Source organism: Mizuhopecten yessoensis, unplaced genomic scaffold (genome assembly GCF_002113885.1).
Source record: "Mizuhopecten yessoensis strain PY_sf001 unplaced genomic scaffold, ASM211388v2 scaffold11183, whole genome shotgun sequence".
Taxonomy (NCBI): domain Eukaryota; kingdom Metazoa; phylum Mollusca; class Bivalvia; order Pectinida; family Pectinidae; genus Mizuhopecten; species Mizuhopecten yessoensis.
The window spans coordinates 993469-1019884 of NW_018408921.1; the positions used below are offsets into that span (position 1 = coordinate 993469).

A 26416-nucleotide genomic window follows, 5' to 3' on the forward strand; every position below is an offset into this window, starting at 1 on the left:
CACAAGAGTGACCTTTCCGGAAGCCGTGCTGATACTTGACCAGGATGTTGTTTTGGTTCAGGTGGTTCATTACTTGTTGGTATATGATGTGCTCGATCATCTTGCATATCACGCTGGTAAGAGACACTGGTCTGTAGTTGCTCGGGTCGGTCTTGCTTCCTTTCTTAAAGATCGCGGTGATGTTGGCATTCCTCCAGTCATTCGGTACATTTCCAGTGTCGTACGAGTGTTGAAATATGAGAGAAAGCGATGGTGAGATTTCTCTAGCTGCTTCCTTCAGCACTCTTGTAGGGATGCAATCAGGGCCGCTCGCTTTGCTCGTGTCCAGGTTCTTGAGAAGTTTTTCTATTCCTTCAGCTCTTAAGTAAATCCTGTCCATTGGTCCGTAGGGTGCTCCTTCCTTGCGTGGTACATCTCCCAGGGGTTCGTTGGTGAACACTGATTGGTACTGTCTATTCAGGATTTTGATGCCTTCTTCTTGGGTGTTGATAAAAGTTCCCCGTTCCCCGTTCTCCTTCAGGGATGGTATCCTACTACTGCTGCTTCTCTTACTTCTTGGGATTTTCTGAGGCGCTGGTGTTCAGGAATTTGGTGGTGTATTCACTGTGGGCTCTCTCCAACTCCCTTTTCACGGTCTTCTCCATCTCTTTATAGAAAATATGATATTAAACATTCCAGAAAGCGATCAACAATGGTCCAAAGTAATCCCTAAAAACCTCTACTCCTACATAAAATCACAAAAAACTGAAGCCCTAACATACCACCACTACGAAATAATGGACAATTATACAATGAACCATCTGAAAAGCGAATATACTGAACGGACAATTCCAGAAGGATTTCACACCTGATACCAATACACCAATCCCAGACAAACTTGAAAGGCCCCAGTCCCCACCCTACCATGGAAGACATTCATATCACTGTAAATGGCATTGAAAAATTACTAAACAACATCAATCCCCACATTATACTGACAACAGGCGAACTAGTCGTCCCATTCCTTAACTGCTGAGCGTTAAGCAGGAGTAAATCCAGGTGTCCCAAAGGGTACGGACATCGGATCTATCCTGTTTCTCATTTATATTAATGATCTTTCAGAATATATCAAATTCAGCACTCTACGCCTCTTCGCCGATTACAGCATAATCTATAAAACCATAAAAACACAAGATGATGTTGAGAAATTACAATCAGATCTGCGTGCCGCTGGTAAATGGGAAAAAGATTGGCTAATGAGTTTCCATCCTGATAAATGCAAAGTACTAAAAGTTCTCAACAGTCGTCAAAGTAAATTTACTTCAAATTATCAACTTCATGGTCACATTCTGGAAATTATTGATTCGGCAAAAACCTTGGCGTCAGGTTACAATCAAACCTCAAATGGGAGAAGCACATAAATTCAATGACCGCTAAAGCTAACCAGTCCTTGGGTTTTCTTCGCCGAAACTTGAAAATAAATTCCTCCAAAGTAAAAAACATCATGCCTATAAAACCCTTATCCGTTCAAAACTTGAATACTGTTCACCTGTCTGGGACCCACAAAACAACAACCAAATTAACCAAATTGAAAACGTCCAACGACGCGCTGCACGGTTTGTCTGCAAAGGATATCATAACACCAGATCTGTAACTGAAATGATGGAAACACTACATTGGCCTCCCCTTCACACTCGCAGATTATACTTCAGACTGGTCATGTTTTACAAGATTTTGAATAATGTAGTAGCAATTTATCCAACCAACCTTTTAATACCAGCCGACAGCAGAACCAGATCAAACACATACAGACCACAAAAGATACGTATAAATTTTCCTTCTATCCTCGCACCATCAGTCAATGGAATCATCTCCCTCATTCAGCAGTATCATCTGACACAGTGGAAGCATTCAAGTCTGCTGTCCCTGTGCCATACCTGTCTTCAACATTCTAAATTTGTACCCTGTAAATAGTTTTATCTATACATGTCAAAAATCTAAAACAAAACTTGTAAATTTCCCAGCGCATAGCACGTAATCTTCAGTGTATGTGAAGGATTGCTATTATCGATAAGAAGAAGAAGAGGGAGATGTAGAGGGTGTGGTCTTCTTGGGTGTTACAGGGGGTTGGATCTTCCCACCTACCACTGTACGGACTGGTGAAGATGACACGTTGTCCGATGACTCACATGATGAATTTGATGGCGATGATGAGTCTGAAATAACCGCCTTGGACTTGACCTTTCTTGCAGCCTTCTTCGGAGACGCTGAGTGGATCATGACAAAGAAGCTGCATCCATGGAAACTTTTGGCGAGGAGGTAAGGATGGGAACGACTTGGCAACAATATCTGGCTTTGCCGTCTTGTGAAGGGTGAATCTTTTCTGGAAGGGCGTCGCTTCCTCTGACCCTTTGCTGGCGCTGACTTCCACAGACTTTGGAAAGCCGTCTTCCTCCAGTTGTCCAGCTGATTACAAGAACTTCCTTTACTGCTCGCATCCGGTGGCACACACAAACACACTGTACCCTTGCACACTTCTCCCTCTTGGTCATTGCGAGTCCCGTTGGCCTTGCGGGGAAACAGTTTTGAGCATACACCCTGCGGATAGGGGTGAGAATATATCGGCTGTGTCCCATTACATGTGGTATAAGTCCACTAAAAGGGTCAACCTGTTTGCTGTGGTTGCATCCCGTGATGACCTGGGAGAAAGGATCCTATGATTTAGGGAGAAATCATATGGATGGTGAACAACTTACTCTGTATCTGTAACCCATGGCATGATTTTCCCTAACACATCACTTTGGTCTCTAACTCAGTAAGACGGGTGGTCATTGCGGCTCCCATTGTTCAATCGGCTGGTCACGTCATGCATTAGACCAATAACTAAACCCTGGCACTAGGTGCTGGAGACCCACGCCTTATTACTTTCCTCTAGTTGGACTCCGTGGTGGGTGGGGAACATGGGTAATGAATACATTTATTTTTAATATGGGTTCAAACACGAAAAACAAACGACAGCGTTCTGACCTTTCATCGGAAGATGAGGATGATGTTTCATCAAAGTCCTTACCTTGATTTTTGACCATGGTTTGCACGACACCGGGCAAAACGGCTTCAGCGATATCCCCCCCCCCCCCCCCCCCCCCCTTCTTTTTAAGAACGGTTTCTACGGAATTGCCGGACACGTAAAGCCACAGATATCTGGAACATTACTAATCTAAGTTTACCGTTACCAGCAAACACGGATTTTACTGACAACAACAGATTGATGTGGCCGTTCAGTAAAAGTCGTTCCCCATGCCTCTTTGAATTCTTCTTGTAGTGTCATTAGGTGTCATTCCCTACGAAATGACAAAGGATGACATCCTGAAGTATTTCGGAGAGGAGAGCATACCTGTCACACATGTTCGTCGAATCAAGATAAAGAGAGAAGGAAAGTTGGTAAACACAACACAGTTCTGTTGCCAGAGCTGCCTAAACATGTATGTATTGGTTATGACAAGATTGAGGTTAATATCTACATGTACATCCCCAATCGTCCCTGCAGGTAGGGCGTAAGACTTGTACCTGCTGCCCCCATTGCATGATCGGAAGAGGCAACTAAATTTGGGATTTTACCTTTTCTCTTCTTTCTAAACAACTTTCTTCTTCCTTATCTCTCCCTTGACAATGCCTCAATGTTGGCCTTTAGGTGAGCGTTCGCCCCTGTGAGGAAGGCTTTGGGTTCTGTCCCCTTGCCGAGTCATACCAGAGACTGTAAAAATGGTAGTTTCTACTCCTGCTTAACGCTCAGCAGTTAAGGAGTGGGACGACTGGTTCGCTTGTTGTCAATATAATGTGACCGGTTGGGGCGTCCTGCCGGGTGTCTTCGGAAGTATGCTTCAATGAGGTAGCACTATAAAGTCGGCATCAGTTCCGCACTATAACAACGAGACAAACACGAACATATCGCACCTCCCAAAATACACACGCATACACTACACGCATGCATCTTGCACACAGGGGAGGCCGTCCTTAAATGTCCTTAGCTGTTAATAGGACGTTAAACAAAATAAAACCAAATCAAACCAAATCAGTCAGCATTCTTTGCTCCTAAGTATAGTTGCATTTGAACCTGTATCTACCAACATTGTTATCGGTATACCCTGTACTTTTGCTGCCACAAAATACGCTTCATCATAAGCAGCGTAAACCTTTAATCCATTTTCTAGTTGTGTTTCGGGCCTGGGTTTATCTGTTGCCGAGTTGTGCCACTGAACTCAGTTTCCCTTGTCCTGTTATCTGTGGTAATCTCCCGTGTACTGCCAATTATTGATTCATTGGACCGTAGTTATGCGAGTTATTTCCATATCGAAAGTGATTGTCCTCGGTACTAGTTACTCTGTTGTCCTTGGTAAGGATTTGTTTTGTCTTTTTATTGTCTCCTCTTTTCTTTCCAATCACTTAGTTCATTAACTTTATTTGCTAATTTTCTCACTGTTTCTGTCTCCTCATCTTGGACTTCAACATTTTTGTTCTCCTTGTCATGACCTATTTTCCGAACTTTTTTCTGCCCCTCTGCTTGTCTGCCAATCGATGCGTCTCAAAGTGGACAGCGACATTTTCTTCTCCATCAATTTCCTCGTAGTTCTTATTATATGTTTCTCAACTCGAAATCAGGTAAGGCCTGGGTAAAGAAATCGAAAGCTAAGACATTTGTTGATTTTGTTGCCATCTATGGGTAAGCTTTACGGGTCAATCTTTTAATGGACTGTGCCATATCAATAATCTTTACCTCTGACTCTGGTCTGAACTTGGAATCTAAATATTTCTGCCTTATTTGATGATCCAAACTTTCTGTTTAATGCTGCCGCTACACTATCAAAATCTCTCTTGTGAAACTCCTCTAGGCCATTCAGCACAGCTGCAGGACCACCGGTCAAGCTTCCAGAAAGATATTTCTCATAGAATGTCCAGGTGTCCATGTCCAGCTCTGCTACTATTTCAAACAGCGCGATAAAGTCTTCCCAGTCATCTTTTCCTTTGTATGGTAACGGTTTCATCTCGACTCATTTGCTTCGTAGTCTCTCTATGATTATTCTCCTGGGGGAATTTATATAAGGAGAAATAGCCCTTGGTCTGATATTACGCCACTCGTCTCGATCATAGTTTCTCTTCTCACCTAAACCTTAGTTATCATTTCTATTTTGATTCTGACTAAATTCCTCCCTAATATTCTCCATGTCTTTCTTCATATCTCCGGTATGGTCTTTCATTTCTCACCTTAATTCTCTAACAATGTTTCTTAGTTCACCTCTCGAGTCCCTGATGTATATTTTACAATTCACTCCTAAATCCAGTCATATTGTTTTCTATTCTTTCCATAACCCTAACAAGTTGGTTTTGGAAATTGTTCTCTACCCTAGGGTTGTCATTATATGCCTGTTCCTCAACTACTTCAATATTATCTCCATCATCACTATAATGTGAACCACCAACACCAGATTTCAATATGAGGTCTTACCCTGTCTTTTTCAGATACTACCACTGACTACAGCAAAAGCCTGCTTCTCAGCAATCAACTTTTCTGCAACTACTACCAGCATCTCAGAAATGTGTTATATCTGATTTCAAGACTATAAACCCTCAAATCCTGTCGACGACGCCAATGCAATGCCGACCGTCAGGTACTCAAGACTTTAAAGTCGTCCGGCCGAGAATCTTTCCTGACGATGCATTGTATAGTATACAAGAGGCCCATGGGCCTTAACAGTCACCTGATATATTTATACAGAGAGTTGATTTTGTTTTTAACTCGAAATGAAATATTATTCAAAGTGACAAAAAACAATAAAACCATCGTATTCAATATCTAGCATACAGATTTAAGACTAACAAGTATTTGAAACTAGCACCTCTGATTCTAAACAAGGAAAATGAAGAAATTTTAGCACACTGTCTCCTTTGGGACCCACCCTACAGCCCTTGGGGCTAAGTATCAAACTGTCAACTCAGGGTTATAATTTCAATCAAGATATTACCATGTCATATTCAAAGTATAATTTGCCATTACAAACCATAATACATTTTGCCCCCTCCTTCCCCAGGGGGTAAACATGAGACCCTAGGGTCATAAACCTTAAGACTCTTCCATCTATGAAGAGTGTTTGATTCTACCATATCTGGGTCTTTGAGAAGAAGATTTTTGAAATTTTAGTCATTTCAACACTTGTTGGTCCCACCCATCAGCCCCGGGGGTCAGTCAGGGCTGATATGTGCATACCATCAAACTGCTACCCAATACTGATAATGCTAACCCTAATTGAATTACTTCCAATGGAAATTAAACAGATGTTGGTCCAAAATGTGATTTCCCTATATAAACTATAGTAAAGTTTACCCCCTCCCAAGGGCGAAACGTGAGACCCAAGGGTCATGAAATTCACAATTTTGGTAAAGCACCTTAAGACCCTTCCATCTATCCCCTATATAAACTATAGCCATATCTGGGCCTTGAGAAGAAGATTTTTGAAGTTTTAGTCAATTCAATCCTTTTGGGCCCCAACCATCAGCCCCTGGGGGTCAGTCAGGGCTGATATCTGCATGCTATCAAACTGCTACCTAATACTGATAATGCTAACCTAAATTGTATTACTTCCAATGGAAATTAAATAAATGTTGGTCCAAAATGTGATTCCCCTATATAAACTATAGTAAAGTTTACCCCCTCCCCAGTGTCACGAAATTCACAATTTTGGTAAAGCACCTTAAGACCCTTCCATCTATAAGAGTATGTGATTCTACCATATCTGGGTCTTGAGAAGAAGATTTTTGAAATTTCAGTCAATTCGACCCTTTTTGGCCCCGCCCCTCAGGCCCCTGGGGGCTGGGGACCAAACCGGCCACTATTTTTGTTGACCCTTGGCCATGGAAGGTTTCTGCAATTTTTCATTAAAATTGGTTCAGGGTTTTTGGAGAAGAAGTCGAAAATATCAATTGTTTACGGACGGACGCTGGACGACGCCGGACAAAAGGCGATCGCAAAAGGTCACTTGAGACTTTGTCTCAGGTGATCTAATAAACAGATATGTCTGGTTGTTGGCTTGTGGCATATTCTTCAAGAACGACTCAACAAAAGAGTACAAGTTAAAGTGGAATTTATTTGTGGACTTTCAAGTGACAAGTTTACAATACAAAAGTACACTCCATAGCGGCCTGAGAGGTTACCTGTACAATTTAATTTACGTTAAGCTGAGTTGTCTCCTTTCGATTCATTGACAATGTGATTATGAATAAATGAACAGGTTTTTTGAATATGACAATCTTAAATGCATGTTTCAGACAGAAGCTTCCTCATTTCTTTTGTTCAAGATTATTTTACTAAACCATTTAGTTGCACCTAGTATTGGTGCTCCTAGTATATTTCTAATTTCCCCTAGTACATTTCTCCTAGTATATTTCTCCTAGTACATTTCTCCGAAGTACTCCTAGTACATTTCTCTTAAATTGCTTTTAGTATATTTCTCCTTATTTTCTTCTGATATGTTTTTTTACCTTAGCTCCAGCCTTCTGCGTCTTCTCCATCTCTGCTTGATTAATTATTTCCGCTGCCTGCTTGGCCTGCTTTATCTGAGGTCAAAATGACACTTATGATTTGCCTGCTCTCTTTGAGATCAAATTGACACTGCTTGCTTTGCCTGCTCTCTTTGAGGACAAATTGACAGAGACTTCGAATCTCCTGGCTGCCAATTCATATTGCTTCAAATTTCCAACACGCGTGGACTTGTCGTCTGCTCATACACATTGGTTCAATATGCACAGACTTCACCTTGCATTGAAACACTTCTATCGTTAATTAACATACTCACAACATGATACTACGATCGTATTTGGATTGAATACTTGTATTATGATACAAATAATGAAATACAACAATATGAGATCATTTACAGACGAAATTACGGTAACATTAAGAGAATAGATTTGGTGTTCATATCGGACTATGTAAGCTTTCAGCATACGAATCTTGGTCATGAAGGACTTGGTCATGTGAACATCTCACATTATGAATATAAATAGCATACGTATATAGAATGACACAGTCTAATGAAATATAACAATCTCAAAGTATTCAATGTGAATTCGTGTACACTAATAGAACAATAATACCGTCACTTTCTAACTAAATGTACAAGACATGATAACACAAATTTCTTAGATATTAAGCCAACAGACATACCAATGTGTACATTTTGATTTAACGGATTTAATATCCTGAAGAATTAAACAGCAAGTTATTTGCAATTCAACCTAATGTGGGTTCATGTGCAACAAGTAGAGCAGACCGCAGAGAGGAAATTGTCCTCTCGCGACTGCTCATTGGTCATACCTACATCCCACATGGCTACATTGTGCGTAAGGAAGACCAGTCTTATTGTCATGCATGCGATCAACCATTTTCAGTCAAACACTGTTTGATTGAATGCGCTGATTTCAAACAAATACGTGACAAATTTTATGATGTACAGTCTATGAAAAGATTATTATCCCCCGCTTTCACCGAAACGTGGGATATTAATTTGGGTTTGTCGGTCTGTCTTTCACGCTTCGTTTCCGTGCAATAACTGCAACAAATGTTAACCGATTTTCTTCAAACTTGGTAACAGGGTTAAATTCCTTAAGGGCTCGGCCAAGTCATTATCTGCCGTTTCTGTTGATTAACTTTCGCAAATATTATCCGATTGTCTACAAACTTATTAACAGGGTTCAACGCATTAGGGGCTCGGCTTAGTTTGACAACCACTTTAATCGGACTCCATTTGGCCCCTTGATAAACAAAGAACGTCATTGGCTACAGTTTCTGTATAAGGCTTTTTTTCTTCGAGTTTCAAGCTATACATGAGGTCTCAACAACACGATACTCACATATTTAAATCTAACCTCAAAAATGTTTACCTGCGATTTGTCCTTTAAGCGGGGGATATAAATTCCACGAATTTGCTTGTTTAATTAATATTTGAATATTAACACTATTGATCTTTACATCAAAATATGATATATTGTGCAATCAATTTGTTCGATATCGATGTATTTCATTAATCCTTTACATATTTTAAGCTATTAAACGTTGGTTTGGTGTGTTTATTGTCGTGAATGTCTCTTTGTGTAGTGTTTTTTGCCCTAAATGACTCACATTGTTAACTAAGAATAACTTTGTTGCCCAAGTAAAACTTTTATTTTACATTTTAATTGATTTATCTTATATTTTTGTTTAGTTACATCTTATTTGCAATACTTTGTGTACGTGGAATAATTAGTTTTCGCAGTTACCTAATCTCATGCTGACATTTTTACAGCTTATTTCTAATAAAGTAGCACTCTAAAGTTGGCATGTAAGCGCCCTATCGCAAGGAGGCACATTAATCAACATACCATGCCTCCAGTACAGATGCACACAAGCATGTATACGTTACACACATGAACAAACAGTGCTGGATCCGTAACCCCATTGAATATCACTATCAATGTTACACAGTAATCAAAACTCCACAAGTCAAGTCAAGGAATGCAGTCAAATTCTCTCACAAAATATACTTTTCGGCTCAGCGTCGACACATGTGCTGTCATGTTGAATGTTTCGATACTGTATAGGTGGCATTCTGTAGTATCGGTATCGAACATGAAACTTCCACAGGACTGGTACTTGTAACACACTTTCCCACACTGTATGTTGTTAGGAGCCGTTGTTTGGTGTATCACAGGAAGCACTTTGTCCGGAATACCAAGTTTCCTAATCCAACACGCTCTACCAAAAACTAATATAACAAGACTATTAGACACAACGAAAAGTAATATGTAAAACTTGGATCGGACATCATTCTATTAACATCGTTGACCTGTGCAGGTTGGGGGAAAGAATAGAACTGGTGAACCGCTTACTTATTGGGGGATTGACAAAAAACTACCTGCTCTTACAAACTCGCTGCATAATTTATAAGTAATGACTATTTTGTGAACCTAATGCAGATTGCGTATTTTTCTTTACTTTTATACATTAGAGACAATGGTGAGGTATTGCCAAGCAAATCACTCAAATCCCAAATATTACGATGAGTTAAAGATTAATTTTGGTTGCTTTTAATTTCTCTAATAGAGGTCACAAAAGTAAATCCCCAATTCTGCAGGGGTTCCTGCTTAAGTCGCCTCTTAAGATACATGCAATGAGAAACAGCAGGTGCATTTTTCGATCCCCGGCCTGCAGGGGGTAGGATTTACTATATTCCCAATACTTCGCCCTGCCTGTCCACCTTACTTGAAAACAAGAAATCATTTATGCAATACATTATTGTTTCCAAACCACACTGACCTCTGACAATATGGGAGTATGGCATATGGGAGTGTTGTAGAACCCCTGTATATAGCCTTTATGAATAATGTAGACAAGAACAACGGTTTTATTGCGTTTGTGAAGCATCACCTTACTGAGTGATTCAACTTTAATTGATTACAGCAGAAGACCAATGCTAGGCCTGCAACATAAAAACAAAAGAATATTTAAACTTCGTTTAATATTGCATACCCGTATGACCTTCAATGTTGATGAGCTGTTCTATTTTTAATCAAAATCAATATAAACAAACTTTGTAAACAACATACATTTTGGACATCCAAGAATCTCAAGTTGAAAGGAAGGATAGCTGAACCACGATTCCGGATGGATGCGAATAAATTTGGCCAGGATGTTTTCGTTCACAACACGAGTCACTAGTGTCGTCCAGTCATTGGCTGCTTGGTAAATCTAAACAAAACAAACAAACATAACCTCAAAAACAAGATAAATGACAACTATATGTGGTCTCTGCTCAGCCTGTTTAATGTAATAAAGTGTTTACATTTCTCGCACAATTTTTATTGTTTTTTGAAAATTTATCTACTTATTTGCTTTTTATGTAACTTATTTTGACTTACTTCTCTCCTACCCAGCCCCCGAATGTCTTCTGTTTAAAGGACGGTGAAGACAAGAAAAGACCTGTGTCTTTGTTTCTGTTCTGTGTCTTCCAATAATTTAAGAGGACGACATGTAAGATACCAAAAGTAATCAGCTGTCCTCTCTTGGGGTTGTTTTCGTTTATTATCTTTCGTTTTTCCCTGTATTTCCTTTCTACTATCTATCTTTATGACTGTGTCCCCCTAGACATCCGTTCTTATATACTCCATGATGTTTAACGCGTTAATATTTGTGTCGAGAGACCGTAAAGCCTTAATAAAGAATTTTGCAGAGCAGACCGTCGTTAGACCTTAAGTCATTCTTTCATATGTTAACTTACTTGATGATTCCTTGAACGTAACAACTGACTGTCTCATTTTATTAAACATTTAAACTTATAACTGCTTTCAAACTAATTTCCAATATGTTTTGTCCAATCTGTATTCCGTCTTTGCGTATTGCAGAGTTATCTTCTCTTGGGAGCAGGTATCGATTGTTACGTCACTTGTTTGAGAGGGTAACGTCATCAATTTTTGAGAAAACGACGAAATTTGCTCGCACAAACCAATGACGTTACAATCAATACCTGCTCCCAAGAGAAGATAACTCTGCAATACGCAAAGACGGAATAGGTTCTAAAGGTTTCTATTAAGGGAACGGCGGAGAAAGAAAAGGTGGTTAAAGCAGAATCACTTCTCCCGTGAGGAAAATGAAGAGACCAAAATATCTGCTGCCTCCATGACAACATGTATGATAAATGTGTCTGGATATATTACAGGGATACAATATAATATATAAAATATTATAAATATTTATATGTACCCGCCGTTAGCGACTTCATGTGGTATATTTCAAAAACTAAGTTCATATGAAGACGGACGCCTCGAGTTTGGTATAATTTGATATGGTTTAGGGTCCCTGTATCGGCTAAGGTCATTTAAGAACGTGCCTCCGTGTTTGTTTGCCCTCATCCCTTCGCCGAGGTAAGGAAAACTTTTGGTTTGTCCCCAGGCGGGGATATATCAAAATCCTTTAAAATGATAGTTTTGTATTCCCTGCTTAACAATGAGCATTTAAGAGAATGGCAACAACTGAAGCGCGGATCTGATGCCGACTTTATAGTGCTATCACAATGAAATACCTTGCCGATATGCACCCAGCACAGCATTCCCTGCGGTCACATTATACTGACAACGGATGAACCAGTTCTTGCCATTACCCTTTATGCTGAACGTTAAGCAGAGAATAACAACTACCATTGCTAATAGGACTATGGTATTTCCCGGCCTTGGGAGAGAACCAATTGCCTTCCTCATCTGGGCGAACGCTCAACATTCATACGAAAAGTGACGCCTGCTGTTGGCCACGGCATTATCGTAAGAGGCGACTAATGCGCCAACCTCCTGCAGATTTGGGGATTTGCTTCGGTGTCCTCTATTTGGGGATACAAAAGCCACCACAATAAATGTTGGTGTGCCAATTGCAATATTTGGAATCTTTTATCTTTCTTTCTGCTTCTAACATTTTATAAAACAAATGCGTCACAAATTAACTATTTTGCATAAACTATGAAAAATGATTTTCAACTGATACCAATCACGCTTGTTTGCACGAACGGAAGGTCTATATGCAAGTGCAATGTCTACTGCACCGCCGACCTACCAAATTTTAAAATGTATGCACTATACAAAACATTTTTGATATTGTTTCTTTGCAATGAATACATTCACATTTGACTCAATTGATATTTGTAATAAGATAATATATTTCACAACCATGTTCTTATACAAGTAAATGTGTATGATGTTCACCGTATCGTTAGGCCGTTATGCTTAAAGTAAACAAGAGGTGATCAGACAGTGCAACACGTGGAAGTTTAAACTAATACACACATGATAAAATAGTTTCAACCTTTTTATTTCCTAGATTGTCGGTGACGTCACTCCAACTGATTCCGTCCTGACTTGTTTTCATTGTGAGGGATGTTAAATATTGATTTATCCTGCCGTGGAACACGAGGGCCGTCACAGCAGACTTGTGTTGGAATTCAACCTATGCAAGGAAATAATGTATTAATAAAGCATATCAATCATTCAGCACATAAAAATCAACTGAGGTAGAGTCGGGGAAACAAGGTTTGTTTCGGATTTGTTCTTTAATTCGGTTGTGTTTTGGATTTTTTGTCCTCGAAACAGTCAATAGCATATGAAGCATATGGCAAGCTAGAGTGACATCACCAAAAGTAAGAGTAAGTCAGATCGAATAAGACATTCAAAGTGTTAATAGGGGGTGGGATGGGCAGGATATCGATTTTTGCTTTTCAGTGTCTTTTTAGCGGAAGACGTTGAAGGAAACTCGGATTCGGCAGTAGGTCCCATATGAGTGACCACTTGCGATAAATTATGGTACAATGAAACCTTTCTTGTAGTAATTGGGTTTTTTGCAAAATGTCATTTTGGCCTTAAAGGTTGAAGTTGTCGGGGAATTGTGAAAGCTGCATTATTTCATAGAGCCCTGTGTGTAAATATTTTTTTCATGTTTTGCACGTAAAAAAATGTTTAAAGATCGGTACACGTGCTCATAAAATGTTCAGTAGCGAGTGTATGATCACGAGTGTACATGGTTAATGCATGTATGTCCCGTTCTAAACTACCGTTTCTTTGATATTGTTTTAATGACAATGCATAAATATGTTGAATTAATTTCGGTTACGTGTTGTGAAAGTGTAGATTTTGTCGCCTTATTAGCTTTTTCATTTTCACTAATTTCAACATAACCTGTTACCCAGCAAAGGGTAATTGTCTATCAAACTTCCTTGTTTGGTACAATTTTGTTAAACGTTCTAACGTTCTAGTTCAGGTCATACAAGGACGTGTGTCTATGTGCAGTCTGTGACGTTAGGCACTAGTCCGGTGCCCACGACTAGTAAATTTAAGTCTGGACTAGTATTAAAAATATTTATCTAATCCGACTGGACAATTGGCAATTTTTCTCCACAATAATGGAAATATTCTAAATTGTATACATTTCGCACAATAAAGCTTATCACAAGTTTTAATCCTATCGTAAAATAAGGTATTCGTCGTATTGAAGCGTTTCGATGAGAGAGACTTGGTTCCGGATTTTAGTAGTTACTGAACATTACTTCCGGTTTATAACCATGTTAAACCAACCATGGCAATGTTGCTAAGCTGGAGGAAAGGTTCAAAACCAGCTAAGTCTGTCCGTGGACAGACAGAAAAAGATTATCTATCACGAAAGCAAAATTATGAAAAGAATCGCGTAAGGTCCTTTAGGCCGGAGTGGAGGAAAAACAGAACTTGGCTAGACAATGATTGTAAGAAAATGTTTTGCAGTAAATGCAAGGTCACATCGAAACAAAACAAGTTTGTTGAAGGGTCAGACAACTATCAAGTCATTTTAACCATTGTATTGCATTTGCATGGCCTGTATGCTGTTTTATAAAACTTTTGGTTAAGAGGTGGGAGAAAATATAAATTTTTTAGGCGTTACCGAGGTTCTGACACCAATTCTGCACCGGAGGGTAGAGTATCCATATACCACAAAAATGTGAATTTGTACCTTTATATGAACGACTATTATTAGTAGCAAATAGCACAGGGACAGGGCAGTTTATCACTGTTGCTTTGTTTATATCAACTCTCCATATGCCCCACTCTTATGAGTAGCAAAAAGCATAGGAACCTGTGCAATCAATCTATGATTATTTACATTCAATTAATCTCTTTAATAAGATATGTTATATTTTATAAACATTCGTTTGCTATCGATATATTTTGACATCTTTACACATCTTAACCTTTGGTTTCTTGTTTTTAGCTCACCTGGTACGGGACCATGGTGAGTTTATGCCATACCACAGCGTCCGTCCGTCAACTTTTCCTTTAAAACGCTACTGGTCCTGAACGGCCAAGTAGATTTTATCTAAATTTGGTCTGGATCATCCTTAGGCCAAGGGGACTCAATTTTGTATAAATGGTGGGTGTAGCCGTTCTGTGGCCAGAGGGGCGGGGCCCAAATAGGGGAAATAGCGGTAACACCTTTAAAATCCTTCTTCTACTATAGGGAAAAGGGATTTAATTATAATTGGAGTATGGAGCATCCTTGGGCCCAGGGGGTTCAATTTTGTATAAACAGTGGGTGTGCCCTCTCCTCCATTGGGCAGAGGGGCGGGCCCAATAGGGGAAATGGAGGTAAATCTTTTAAATCCTTCTTCTACCATAGCGATTAAGGGATTTCATCCCAATTTTGTCTGGAGCATCCTTGGGTAAAAGGGACTCAATTTTGTATAAACATTGAGTGTGGCCCCTTTGGGTGCAGGGGGCGGGGGCGGGGCGGGGCCCAAATACGGGAAACATAGCAAATTCTTCAAAATCCTTCTCCTTCTGTAGGAATGTCAGAATGTTGTCCAAATTTGGTATGAAGTATCTATCCTTGGGTGAAGGGAACCCATTTTGTATAAACGGTGGGTCTGACCCACTGGGGGCAGAGAGACGGGGCCAAATAGGGGATACAGAGGAATAGCTTAAATATCCTTCTTCCGTTGGGATGAAGGTATTTTGACAAACATTTGAACAGTAGCATCCTATATGGAAGGGAAATTTGTATACGCGGGCGGTTTGAACCTCTTGTGGCCTGAAGGGCGGGGCCCAATAGGTGAAACAGCAAATCCTTCAAAATCCTTCTTTTTCTGTATAAATGACAGGATTTTGATTAAATTTTCGATGAAGTAGCCTTGGGTGAGGGGGAACCAATTTTGTATAAATGGTGGGTCTGACATTGCTTATGTTAGAGAGGCAGGGCCAAATAGGGAAAATAGAAAAAAAAAAGCTTTCAAGTCCTTTTCCTTCTGTAGGAATGACAGGATTATGTCCATATTTGGTCTAAAGCATCCTTGAGTGAAGGTAACCTTATTGTGTATTAACGATGGGTCTGATCCCCCCTCGGGGCAGAGGGCCGGGGCCCAGTAGGGTAAACGTACTCCTTTTACTTTAGGAATGACAGGATTTTATCCAATTGCATATGAATATAACCCCTGATATTATGTAATACATGTACACTTTCAGTAACATCTGGCTATTCTTACTTCAATTTTGCTTACATTTCCAGGTGATACCTCTGGGCCTCTTGTTATGTATTTAGTTCTTTGTGAATGTCTATTTTTACACTGTTGTTTGGCCCTAAATGACTCAAATTTTCGATGGGCCGTAAAACAATACAAAACAAACAAACAATGTCCAAATTGCTGAATGTTAAGCAGGAATGACAACTTTCACATTTCAGGATTAATGTCGATATGAATGAGGTGTAGTGGATAGCATTTGACTTTACCTGCAGGTATTCTGACTTTGATTTCGTGGCAGGACACCAAGCCTTGTTTATGTCATTAGTGTTGATCCTGACAAATCGGGGTGAGCAGCCGCCACCGTAAAAAGAAGACGCTGTAAGGGAATCGTCATTCGTTCCGTTAATCAGTTTGTCAATACACTCGCAATCTACAACAGAAGAAAGATACTAGTTGTACGTTTTGACGCTAATAAGGTGCGTCTTTGTCAGCGCATTACCTGACCTTTTACGATTTATGAACAAAAGATTCGAAGGCGATTACGAATAACATTATCATTTGAATTTTATTAAACAATTTATACTAATTTTGGGCTAAAGGGTCATAACAGCTGTGGTGTATGAAAACTACTCAAGATTTGACCCGGCCTTCTGTTAGGCATAATCAAGTCAAGGTGTGCGTATCATTTGTAGATGGCCGATCCAAGAGACTTGAAGGAAGCACTGTATACGTATTATTAGTATGAATGAATTATGAAATTCTTGGGGGACTTACGAATTACTTAATGATGTAAAATGCCCAAATGAAGATGTGATATGCCACAGCTGAAATACCCCCAAGAATATTAGCCAAGTTGTGTTATTACATACGTACATACAATGTATATATATACTATATATAGTAGATAATAAATAAATAAGTCCTTGCGAAGGAAAATATAGAATAAAAACAAATTTTTCAGATCGTCCGCTAGGCCTTTCTGCTTTCTAGGGCTTCTTCAGGCGGATTGATGTTTATTTATCACCGTTGGTTACATGACGTCATCAATATTTGTATAGTCAACAATTTTAGTGACGTCATAAATAAACAAGCATAGTGACGTCACAAACAATACCAAGACAAAGAAAACATCTACATACAATACATTGCAAAAATCATTGTGCATTCAGGCTGGGTTTGAGGACTTTTATAAACATATTTTCTTTAATTTCTCTTGCAACTACATCGTCGCTATTCAGTTTGTAAATAGGTAACACATGAAAATCATCTTTAGAACATCGATGCATATGTTTGCTAACTTTAAAAAAAAAAGTTTTTATCAAACGTCATATATATATATGCTGTGCTATCGTTATGGCGGGTACGTATATGGCGGACGTCGTTATAGCGAACTATAAGGTGACGTCATAGTTTATGACGTCAATACTTAAAATAAACAGTCTGAAGAATCTCCTAGAAGAAATGAAAGTACTATAGACTCGTTGTTAAGAATTTTTCTTTATACAATATATACTATAGTATATACATGGTATATAATATCAAAAGTTTAGTAAAAACACATGGTTGTTTAATTAGGAAACGCAACTGGGCGGGTTAATATATATATACTTAGTACAACTGCCCTGGTTCCTATCTAGTATTCTACATATTTATATCTGCTAATGACACATAATAACCACTATGACCAGACCAGGTGATGTAATTGTGATACAAGGATGTACATGGTCAGATATAACATAAACATAAATTTAACCTTCTAATTCTAACCAATGATCCCTGTTTACTCTTATGATCATACAGATCAATATCAATTTAACTCATCCCCTCAACAACTTATAATTATAATATTGACTACTTACATACAATCACATACACTAGTAGAACTCATTATATCACACATATCAGTTTGTTATAATGAATATGGCATTAATTAGTCACCACGCAGTACGCATTCATACTATTATTGTGTATGATAATGATGGTTATATTCTAACTGTGGTAACAGCTGTTACCGTCTACTGTTTAAGTGGCAAAAGATTGTGGTACCTGCGTTACCTTCTATTGTTTAAGTGGCACAACCTGAATATCATATATGATGTGGTAAATGCGGTTACCTACTACAGTTTAAGTGGCAGAGCCTAAATAGACTATGATGAGGTGGTAACTGCGGTTACCTACTACAGTTTAAGTGGCAGAGCATGAATCGACTATTATGAGGTGGTAACTGCGGTTACCTACTACAGTTTAAGTGGCTGCTACAGTTTAAGTGGCAGAGCATGAATAGACTTTTATCAGGTGGTAACTGTGGTTACCTACTACAGTTTAAGTGGCAGAGCATGAATAGACTAAGAATAGGTGGTGACTGCGGTTATATACTACAGTTTAAGTGGCAGAGCATGAATAGACTATTATAAGGTGGTAACTGCGGTAACCTACTACAGTTTAAGTGGCAGAGCATGAATAGACTATATTAATGTGGTATCTGCGGTTACCTACTACGGTTTAAGTGGCAGAGCATGAATAGACTATATCTACAAGTGGTAACTGCGGCTACCTACTACAGTTTAAGTGGCAGAGCATGACTAGACTAGTATAAAGTGGTAACTGCGGTTACCTACTACATACAGTTAAAGTGCTGTTTAAGTTGCGACATGACTATCAACTTCCTAGCTGTTAAAGTGGTAAAAACAGCTACATGTACCCAATAGTGGCTCGGTAACAGCGGCTTCCAAAGCTATTGTTTATGTTTAAGTGGTACAGACTATATACTGTAACTGTGATTACCTGCTAACCTATTTACATTTGCACCAAATGCAAAGTTTGCCTAACTTCTTACTAAAGTTTGCCATAATGTAAACTAGTCCAGTACAAAACATTCAAACATATTAAAGGGACATCACGTTAAGAGCCATATTTTTTTTTTAATGAATGTATGTATTGTATGGACTTCCACTTATGTTACCTCGCTATCCCCATATTCATAGTCCGTTCCGAATGTCCAATTTGACCACTTGAATTGTTCGGGAAAGCCCTGCTAAAAAAAGCGCCGATAACGTCACCTGACTAGGCAGTAACGGTTTATATAGGGGCCCCCAGAGAGGGGCGTCAGGCAACTGCAACTTTTTACCGCACTATGAAACCAAGTAATATGATTTCTAAGTCCGTATTAAAACTTATTGAACAGTAGTTATTCATCATCAGAAGTTAATTGCACACTTGCCAATATTAAGAATTTAAATTTACTTAGCTTTCAACATATTTGTTGCCAATAAAATTGAACAAGGGATGGGTCACACGTTTTTACAATTTATCACAGCCTTCTCCCGTCATACATTTACAATTAAATGTCAACAATGATAATAGGCATAAACATAGGGTATATATATATAAATATATATTGAATTTAGTACCGGAATGTGTCATCTGTTCGGGGCTAAACACCTTTCTTCAACAATGGGACAACCCTTTCTGTAAAAAGGAATATTCACGAGACGAATATCCCTTTTCATATGTTTTCATAAAGTGCATATATGCAATAACAAACTACACGCGTATAAAAAAGAGAAATGTTTGTGATTTTTTTATTGCATTGTAAAACTCAATATCTTTGGCCAATTCTTTTTTCTATACCATGCATAACAATGTATGTATACTCTCTTTCCCACTTTCACTGTCTCCATACGCTAACACTTAGTAAGTCATATTAGCCAGCACACACACTAAGCACACACACTAAACTGTATGGCAAAACCACTACGTGTACATGTAGAGTATGTGTCAGATATGGGACGTGTTGAGCTACTTGATAATTATATTTTTTCAATACTTTTCATAGATTAAAGCATTCTTGTCAATGGACCCTTTTTATGTTGAGCCAACTTTTCTTTAATCATTTCATTTTTGTCCGAAACAGAAGCCGTAGTTATCGGCAGCATGCGTCATTTTTACAACGTAAACAAATGTTTCTTCCCCTGTTTTCAATACGTATTCCGATTCTATCTGAAGTCGAAAATCAATTCTTTATAGAGAAAAGGTTGTTACATGATCATACATTCTAACTCAACAACATATGAAAACATGAACTGTTGAAATATTACGATTTAAAAAAAAAAATTACGCGATCCTATTTACTAGAAGTAGGTTCTCTTTCCTCAGTTATTCATCCTGGCTCGTCATTTTGACATTTTGAATCTAGCTGCGATAATGTAGCTTTCTGACGACGAGATATTTTTTTTATATATTGCGTCGTTGCGCCAGAGGAAGCCGTGTATTCCACTACACATTCTTGATTCATATTAGTACTCATTCAAATCTTGTATGTAAAAACAAACAAAAAATCGTTTAATTCAGCAATATAATTAAATCATACCATTTTACTGAACCCTGTAATATTATAAATTATGTAAATCTAAAAGCGCACGTATCTCATTTGACCCCGATCACGAGAACCGACAAGACAGAATACACCGTGGCTATCACAACAGTTAACCCTTGGAGGGCCTCGTGACAAAATTAAACTAACCAGTCACTTATCCCTTCCTTTCGCATAAACCATTGTATGATTATAGAAACACAAAGTAAACTCTCTCCGATACATGCCCATTGATATATTAAACTAAGTTCATCTGTGTTCAAACTCCGACAAAGATACTAGCGAGGTTAATAGTTTTAGATATTTATTCATAACATAAACAGCGCAAGCATTTCTGTCGATTCCATTTCAGCTGAACTGCGGCTATTCGGAAAAATGCATGCACCATTCTAACATCTAGGGCAGTTATTTTCTCTTTTTAATACTTCCCACCTGTAATAGTTCTCCTTGCGCTACCTTTTGACCATTTGGCAACTTTTCGCTTCGTAGCTGACACGGTACAACACTTTTCTTTGGCTTACTTCACACGGCCAGTCATTTTGTTTACAAAGAAATGGCGTGCAATGCGCATTCGCTACTAGAGGGAAATCCCTGAACAAAACGTTGGTCAGACGGGCAGAAATACCGATATTATCTTAGATTTAATCATTTTTATGAATTTATTTCAGCCAATTCCGATCGTTATTTTCCATAAGGAGTCTCACTTGATATGTTTATGTAGTATTTGAAAAAAAGACAAAAAAGGTTACTTCAGCGTGATGCCCCTTTATTCATTTTCTGATATCAATATTTGTCTACGTACTAGTTAGCTTATATCATTGTAATGAGTTAGCCATTGCCACTTGTGCCTTTTCCAATGTCACTTTAGGCGTTCTTATGTACCTACAATAGGTGTCAGAGGACCAACGTCCCAATGTCTTAATTAAATGATCCGGAATATTGTTAACGGAAGCTGTGGTGGCGCCACCTATGCGAAACGAGTGTCCGTTGTACATGTCAGAGTTCAAACCTATAGCTGTAAGTGTGCGCTTTAAACAGTCTATAAATCTTTGTCTATTTAACGCTGCATTGTTTTGTGTTATAAATAGCGCCTGACATTCTTGTGTTGTTTTCTTTTGCGGACACTTAAATATCTGTTCATACTTGTATACGGGCACACTCTTTTCCCTGTTTGGAACATGTGCACGGACACACCCTTGCGAAACGGGTCAGTCTGAGAAGATTTTAACTGCACAACTATGTAATCACATAGATTAACGTTCGGGTCAAAAGTTTGAGTACATGTAAACTCACCACATCGTAGGAAACTAAAAAAGTCTATGGTACAAGCGGTTTCCAACATCAGGTCTGTGAACTCCACATATGCTTGATGCCACAAATGTATATCGTAATTGTATGGTGATTTAACTTCAAACACTCGTAACAATAAGCCATAAACAAGACCAATAGGTCTTCACTGACTGGCGGAGCGTGCTGTGGCAACAGATCGGCAATGATACATTGCAACAACAGGAAACTAAGGTAAGTATTGTATCCTGACTCGTAAGCAGTTTTCGTTTTGGGTAAAACCGGTATTGGTGCAAGTTATAGGTCGGATCACTCCCTAATTTCTTTATCTATAAAATGTATTGACCAGCAAAAGGGAAAGGGAACATGGAAGTTTAATAATAGTTTGTTAAATGATCTGGATTATGTTGGTCTTGTCAAAAAATGTATTGGAGATTTTATAGATATATATGCTACTAATTCTGAAGAGGAAGATATAAACCTTATTTCCTTTTCACTAAGTGATAAATTGCTATGGGAGACTTTAAAATTAATGATTAGAGGGAAAACTATTGCTTACTCATCATATAAAAAACGGGAAAGAGATAAATTAGAAAATGATCTAGAATTAAAACTGGAAAAATTACAGCAGGAAGAAGATAGGCAGTTGGGGGCTATTGAAGAAGTAGAAAATGAGTTAAAGTTGATTGAGACAGTAAAATTAAAGGAGTTATTTTGAGAGCAAAAGCAAGATGGAAAGTTGAAGGTGAACGGAGTTCCAGGTTTTTTTGCAATTTAGAAAAAAGACATTATCAAGAAAAGTTAATTCCAAAGCTTATAACAGAAACTGGCGAAGAAATAACAGATATACAAGACATTTTAGGAGAACAGAAAAAATTCTATCAGACACTCTATACTAGCTCATACACAAATGTAAATGTAGCAAATGACTTCTTTTTTGATAATGACAATCCCTTTATAAATAAACTGTCCCTGGAACAAAGTAACCAGTTAGAAGGAAAAATACATTACCAGGAATGTCTTAAATCCCTAAAAAAATATGAACAATAATAAATCTCCTGGAATAGATGGATTTACTGTAGAGTTTTTTTGGACAGATATCAATAGGTTTTTACTTAATTCACTTAATCAAGCATATGACGAGGGACTTCTATCTATAACACAACGTCAAGGTATGATTGCATGTATTCCGAAAGAAGGTAAATCTTAATTATATGTAAAAAATTGGAGGCCTATTACCTTACTTAATGTTGACTACAAAATTGTTTCTTCAGTTATTTCAAATAGAATTAAAACAGTTTTAAACAGTACAATAAGTGAAACACAAAAAGGCTTCCTTAAAGGAAGATATATTGGAGAATGCACTAGACTAATTTATGATTTAATAGAAAATACTGAAAAAGAAAATATCCCTGGATTATTGTTACTTATAGATTTTGAGAAAGCCTTCGACTCTCTAGAATTTAATTTTATCTTTAAAACGCTTTCCTTTTACGGCTTTGGTCCTTCTCTTTTACAATGGATAAAAACTTTCTATAATGAGAATTCATGTTGTGTAATAAACAATGGACACTGTTCCAATTTTTTTAATGTATGCCGTGGAGTTAGACAAGGCGACCCTATTAGTCCATATATCTTCATCCTATGTGTAGAAATGTTAAGTTCAGCAATAAAAGTAAATCCTAATATTAAGGGTATTAACGTAAATAATTCAGAATACCTGATAAATCAATTTGCAGATGACACTTCCTTTACTTTATCTGATCCATATTCCTTAAATTCTGTTTTTGAAATTTTAATGATTTTAGTAATGTTTCTGGTCTTAAGATAAATATTGAAAAAACACAGGCAATTTGGATTGGGGCAAAACGGGGTTGTGGAGAGGAAATACATCCAGATAGGAATTTGAATTGGAATCACCAAGGAAATTTTAAATTATTAGGTATCTCTTATAACTTTCAATTGGAAAATATTTTGGAAGATAATTTCAGACAAAAGTTAGTCACTGTCAAAAAGCTACTAAATGATTGGTTATTTAGAAACCTTACATATATTGGCAAAGTAACTGTTATAAAAACTCTGCCCATTTTTATTCAAACATTTACTGTCTTACCAGACCCACCCTTAGAAATGGTCAAAGAGCTACAGAAATATTTCTTTGAATTTTTATGAAACGAAAAGGTAGACAAAGTAAAACGTACAGTTATGTATTGGGATCATAATGAGGGAAGTTTACGTGTACCACACATTATATCTTTTTGTCATGCCTTAAAAATGTGCTGGATTAAAAAATATTGGATCCATTAAATACTTCACCTTGGAAGACACTGATATTAGATAAAATTGAACCATATGGGGGAGATAAAGTTTTTAAAATGAAAAAAGAAGGGCTTTTAAAAATTTCCAAATTCTTAAATATCTTTTGGAGAGAAATATTCACTATATGGGCAGAGTTAACTGGTGATGAACTCCCCACAACCCCAGACACTGTTGCTTCTGAGCCGATCTGGTATAATAACTTCATTAAAATTGATAATAAGATTTTTATTTATAAACATTGGTGTAAAAAGGACATTTTTTTATTGGGGATCTTGTTGAAAACAATAGTTTTTTAACACATAAATACTTTTGTGAGAAATTCAATTTGGCTGTTAATTTCATTGAATTTTTGGGAATTTTAAATGCAATACCAAGGTCATGGAAACTAATTTTATTTCAAAGAAATGAACCAATTGAGGCAAAACAAAGTAAATTCATTCAGTATTTGAAGAAACATGGAAAGGTTGCAAACTATTTTTATAAATTTATGCTGAAATCAGTCACAACAATACCAAAGAAAAGTCAAGATGCATGGCAGGAAATTTATTACAGATGACACTAAACTTCAGAATTTTCAGTTCAAACTCTTTCATAGAATTCTATATACTAATACCAAATTAATGCAATGTAAATTGAGTGAAACAGAAAGATGCACATTCTGTGGTGTGGGAAGAGAAACATTAATACATTTATTATGGGAATGTTGTCATGTACAATCTCTTTGGTCATCCTTTATGTATCTCTTGAGGTCACAATTTGAAATAGACGTAGCAAGAGACCCAGTAACCATGTTATTGGTATTTTTGAAACTGAAACTGAAACTGAAAATGAAATAAATTTCTTGATTTTAATATTAAAATATTACATATATTGGTGCAAATTAAGGAGGAAACCCCCTACAATTACTGAATGGAAAACTTACATGTTTTTAGCTCACCTGGCACGAAGTACCAAGTGAGCTTATGCCGTGGCGCGGCGTCCGGCGTCCGTCCGTCGGTCGTCCGGCGTCAATATTTTACTTTAAACGACTTCTTCTTAATAACCGAAAGGCCTAGGGTGTCAATATTTGGCCAGAAGCAAACTTGGATGAAGGGCTACAAAGTTTGTTAAAACTAATGACCTTCGCCTATTTTCAAGGTCACAGGGGTCAAATATGTCAAAAACTTGAAACATCTTCTTCTCAATAACCAAAATGCCCAGGGAGATGATATTTGGCCAGTAGCATGCTTGGGTGAAGGGCTACCAAGTTTGTTCAAATGAATGACCTTCACCCATATTCAAGGTCACAGGGGTCAAATATGTTTAACACTTTAAACAACTTCTACTGAATAAGCAAAATGCCCAGGCTGATGATATTTGGCCAGTAGCTAGCTGAGATGAAGGGCTCCAAAGTTTGTTAAAATGAATGACCTTCACCCATATTCAAGGTCACACGGGTCAAATATGTTAAAAACTTTAAACAACTTCTTCTCAATAACCAAATGGCCTAGGATACTGATATTGGGCCTGTAGCATGCTGGGATAAAGGGCTACCAAGTTTGTTTAAATGAATGACATTGACTCACTTTCAAGGTCACTGGTGTCAGATGTCTTTAAAATCTTCAAACACCTTCTTCTCAATAACCAAAATGCCCAAGGTAATGATATTTGGCCAGTAGCATGCTGAGATAAATTGCTACAAAGTACAAAGTTTGTTCAAATAAATGACCTTCATCTATATTCAAGGTCACTGCTGTCAGATGTCTTTAAAATCTTCAAACAACCTCTTCTCAATAACCAAATGGCCCAGGATACTGATATTGGGCCTGTAGCATGCTGGGATAAAGGGCTACCAAGTTTGTTTAAATGAATGACATTGACTCACTTTCAAGGTCACTGGGGTCAGATGTCTTAAAATCTTCAAACAACTTTTTCTCAATAACCAAAAGGCCCAGGGTACTGATATTGGGCCTGTATCATGCTGGGATGAAAGACTATCAAGTTTGTTCAACTGAATGACCTTGACCAACTTTCAAGGTCAGAGGGGTCAAATGTCGTAAAATCTTCAAGCGACTTCTTTTCAATAGGCAAAAGGGCCAGGGTACTGAAATCGGGCCTGTAGCATGCTGGGATGAAGGACTTCCATGTTAGTTCAAATGAATGACCTTGATCCACTTTCAACCTAATGTCCTTGTTCGACAATCAAGGACGGAGGCGTCATATGTTTAAATCTTTTAATAGGTTCTTATGAAATCTTAAGATTACAAGTGTTAGATTAATAACAGGTGAGCGATGCAGGCCCATTGGGCCTCTTGTTTTATAAAAAAGTAGAAGAATGTGGACTTGATACATATTCAAATAAAAAAAAGATTATGGTAAATCAAAAATGGATTTTCATTGACAGAATGCTAAATATGGATACATGATT

The 26416-nt window shown here is 37.9% G+C and overlaps 1 protein-coding gene across 1 annotated transcript in view; it reads right to left on the minus strand.

Annotated features, from left to right (window-relative positions):
* Positions 1 to 9270: 9270 nt before the first annotated feature.
* Positions 9271 to 26416, minus strand: part of LOC110440504 (neuropilin-2-like) — a 43736-nt gene continuing 26590 nt past the window's right edge. Inside the window, exons 3-6 of the mRNA XM_021483622.1 lie at positions 16298 to 16461; positions 12857 to 12997; positions 10615 to 10756; positions 9271 to 9773 (exon numbers count right to left, since the gene is read on the minus strand). Coding sequence (XP_021339297.1) covers positions 9517 to 9773; positions 10615 to 10756; positions 12857 to 12997; positions 16298 to 16461 — 704 coding nt within the window. The 3' untranslated portion in view covers positions 9271 to 9516. The remainder of the gene's footprint in view (positions 9774 to 10614; positions 10757 to 12856; positions 12998 to 16297; positions 16462 to 26416) is intronic.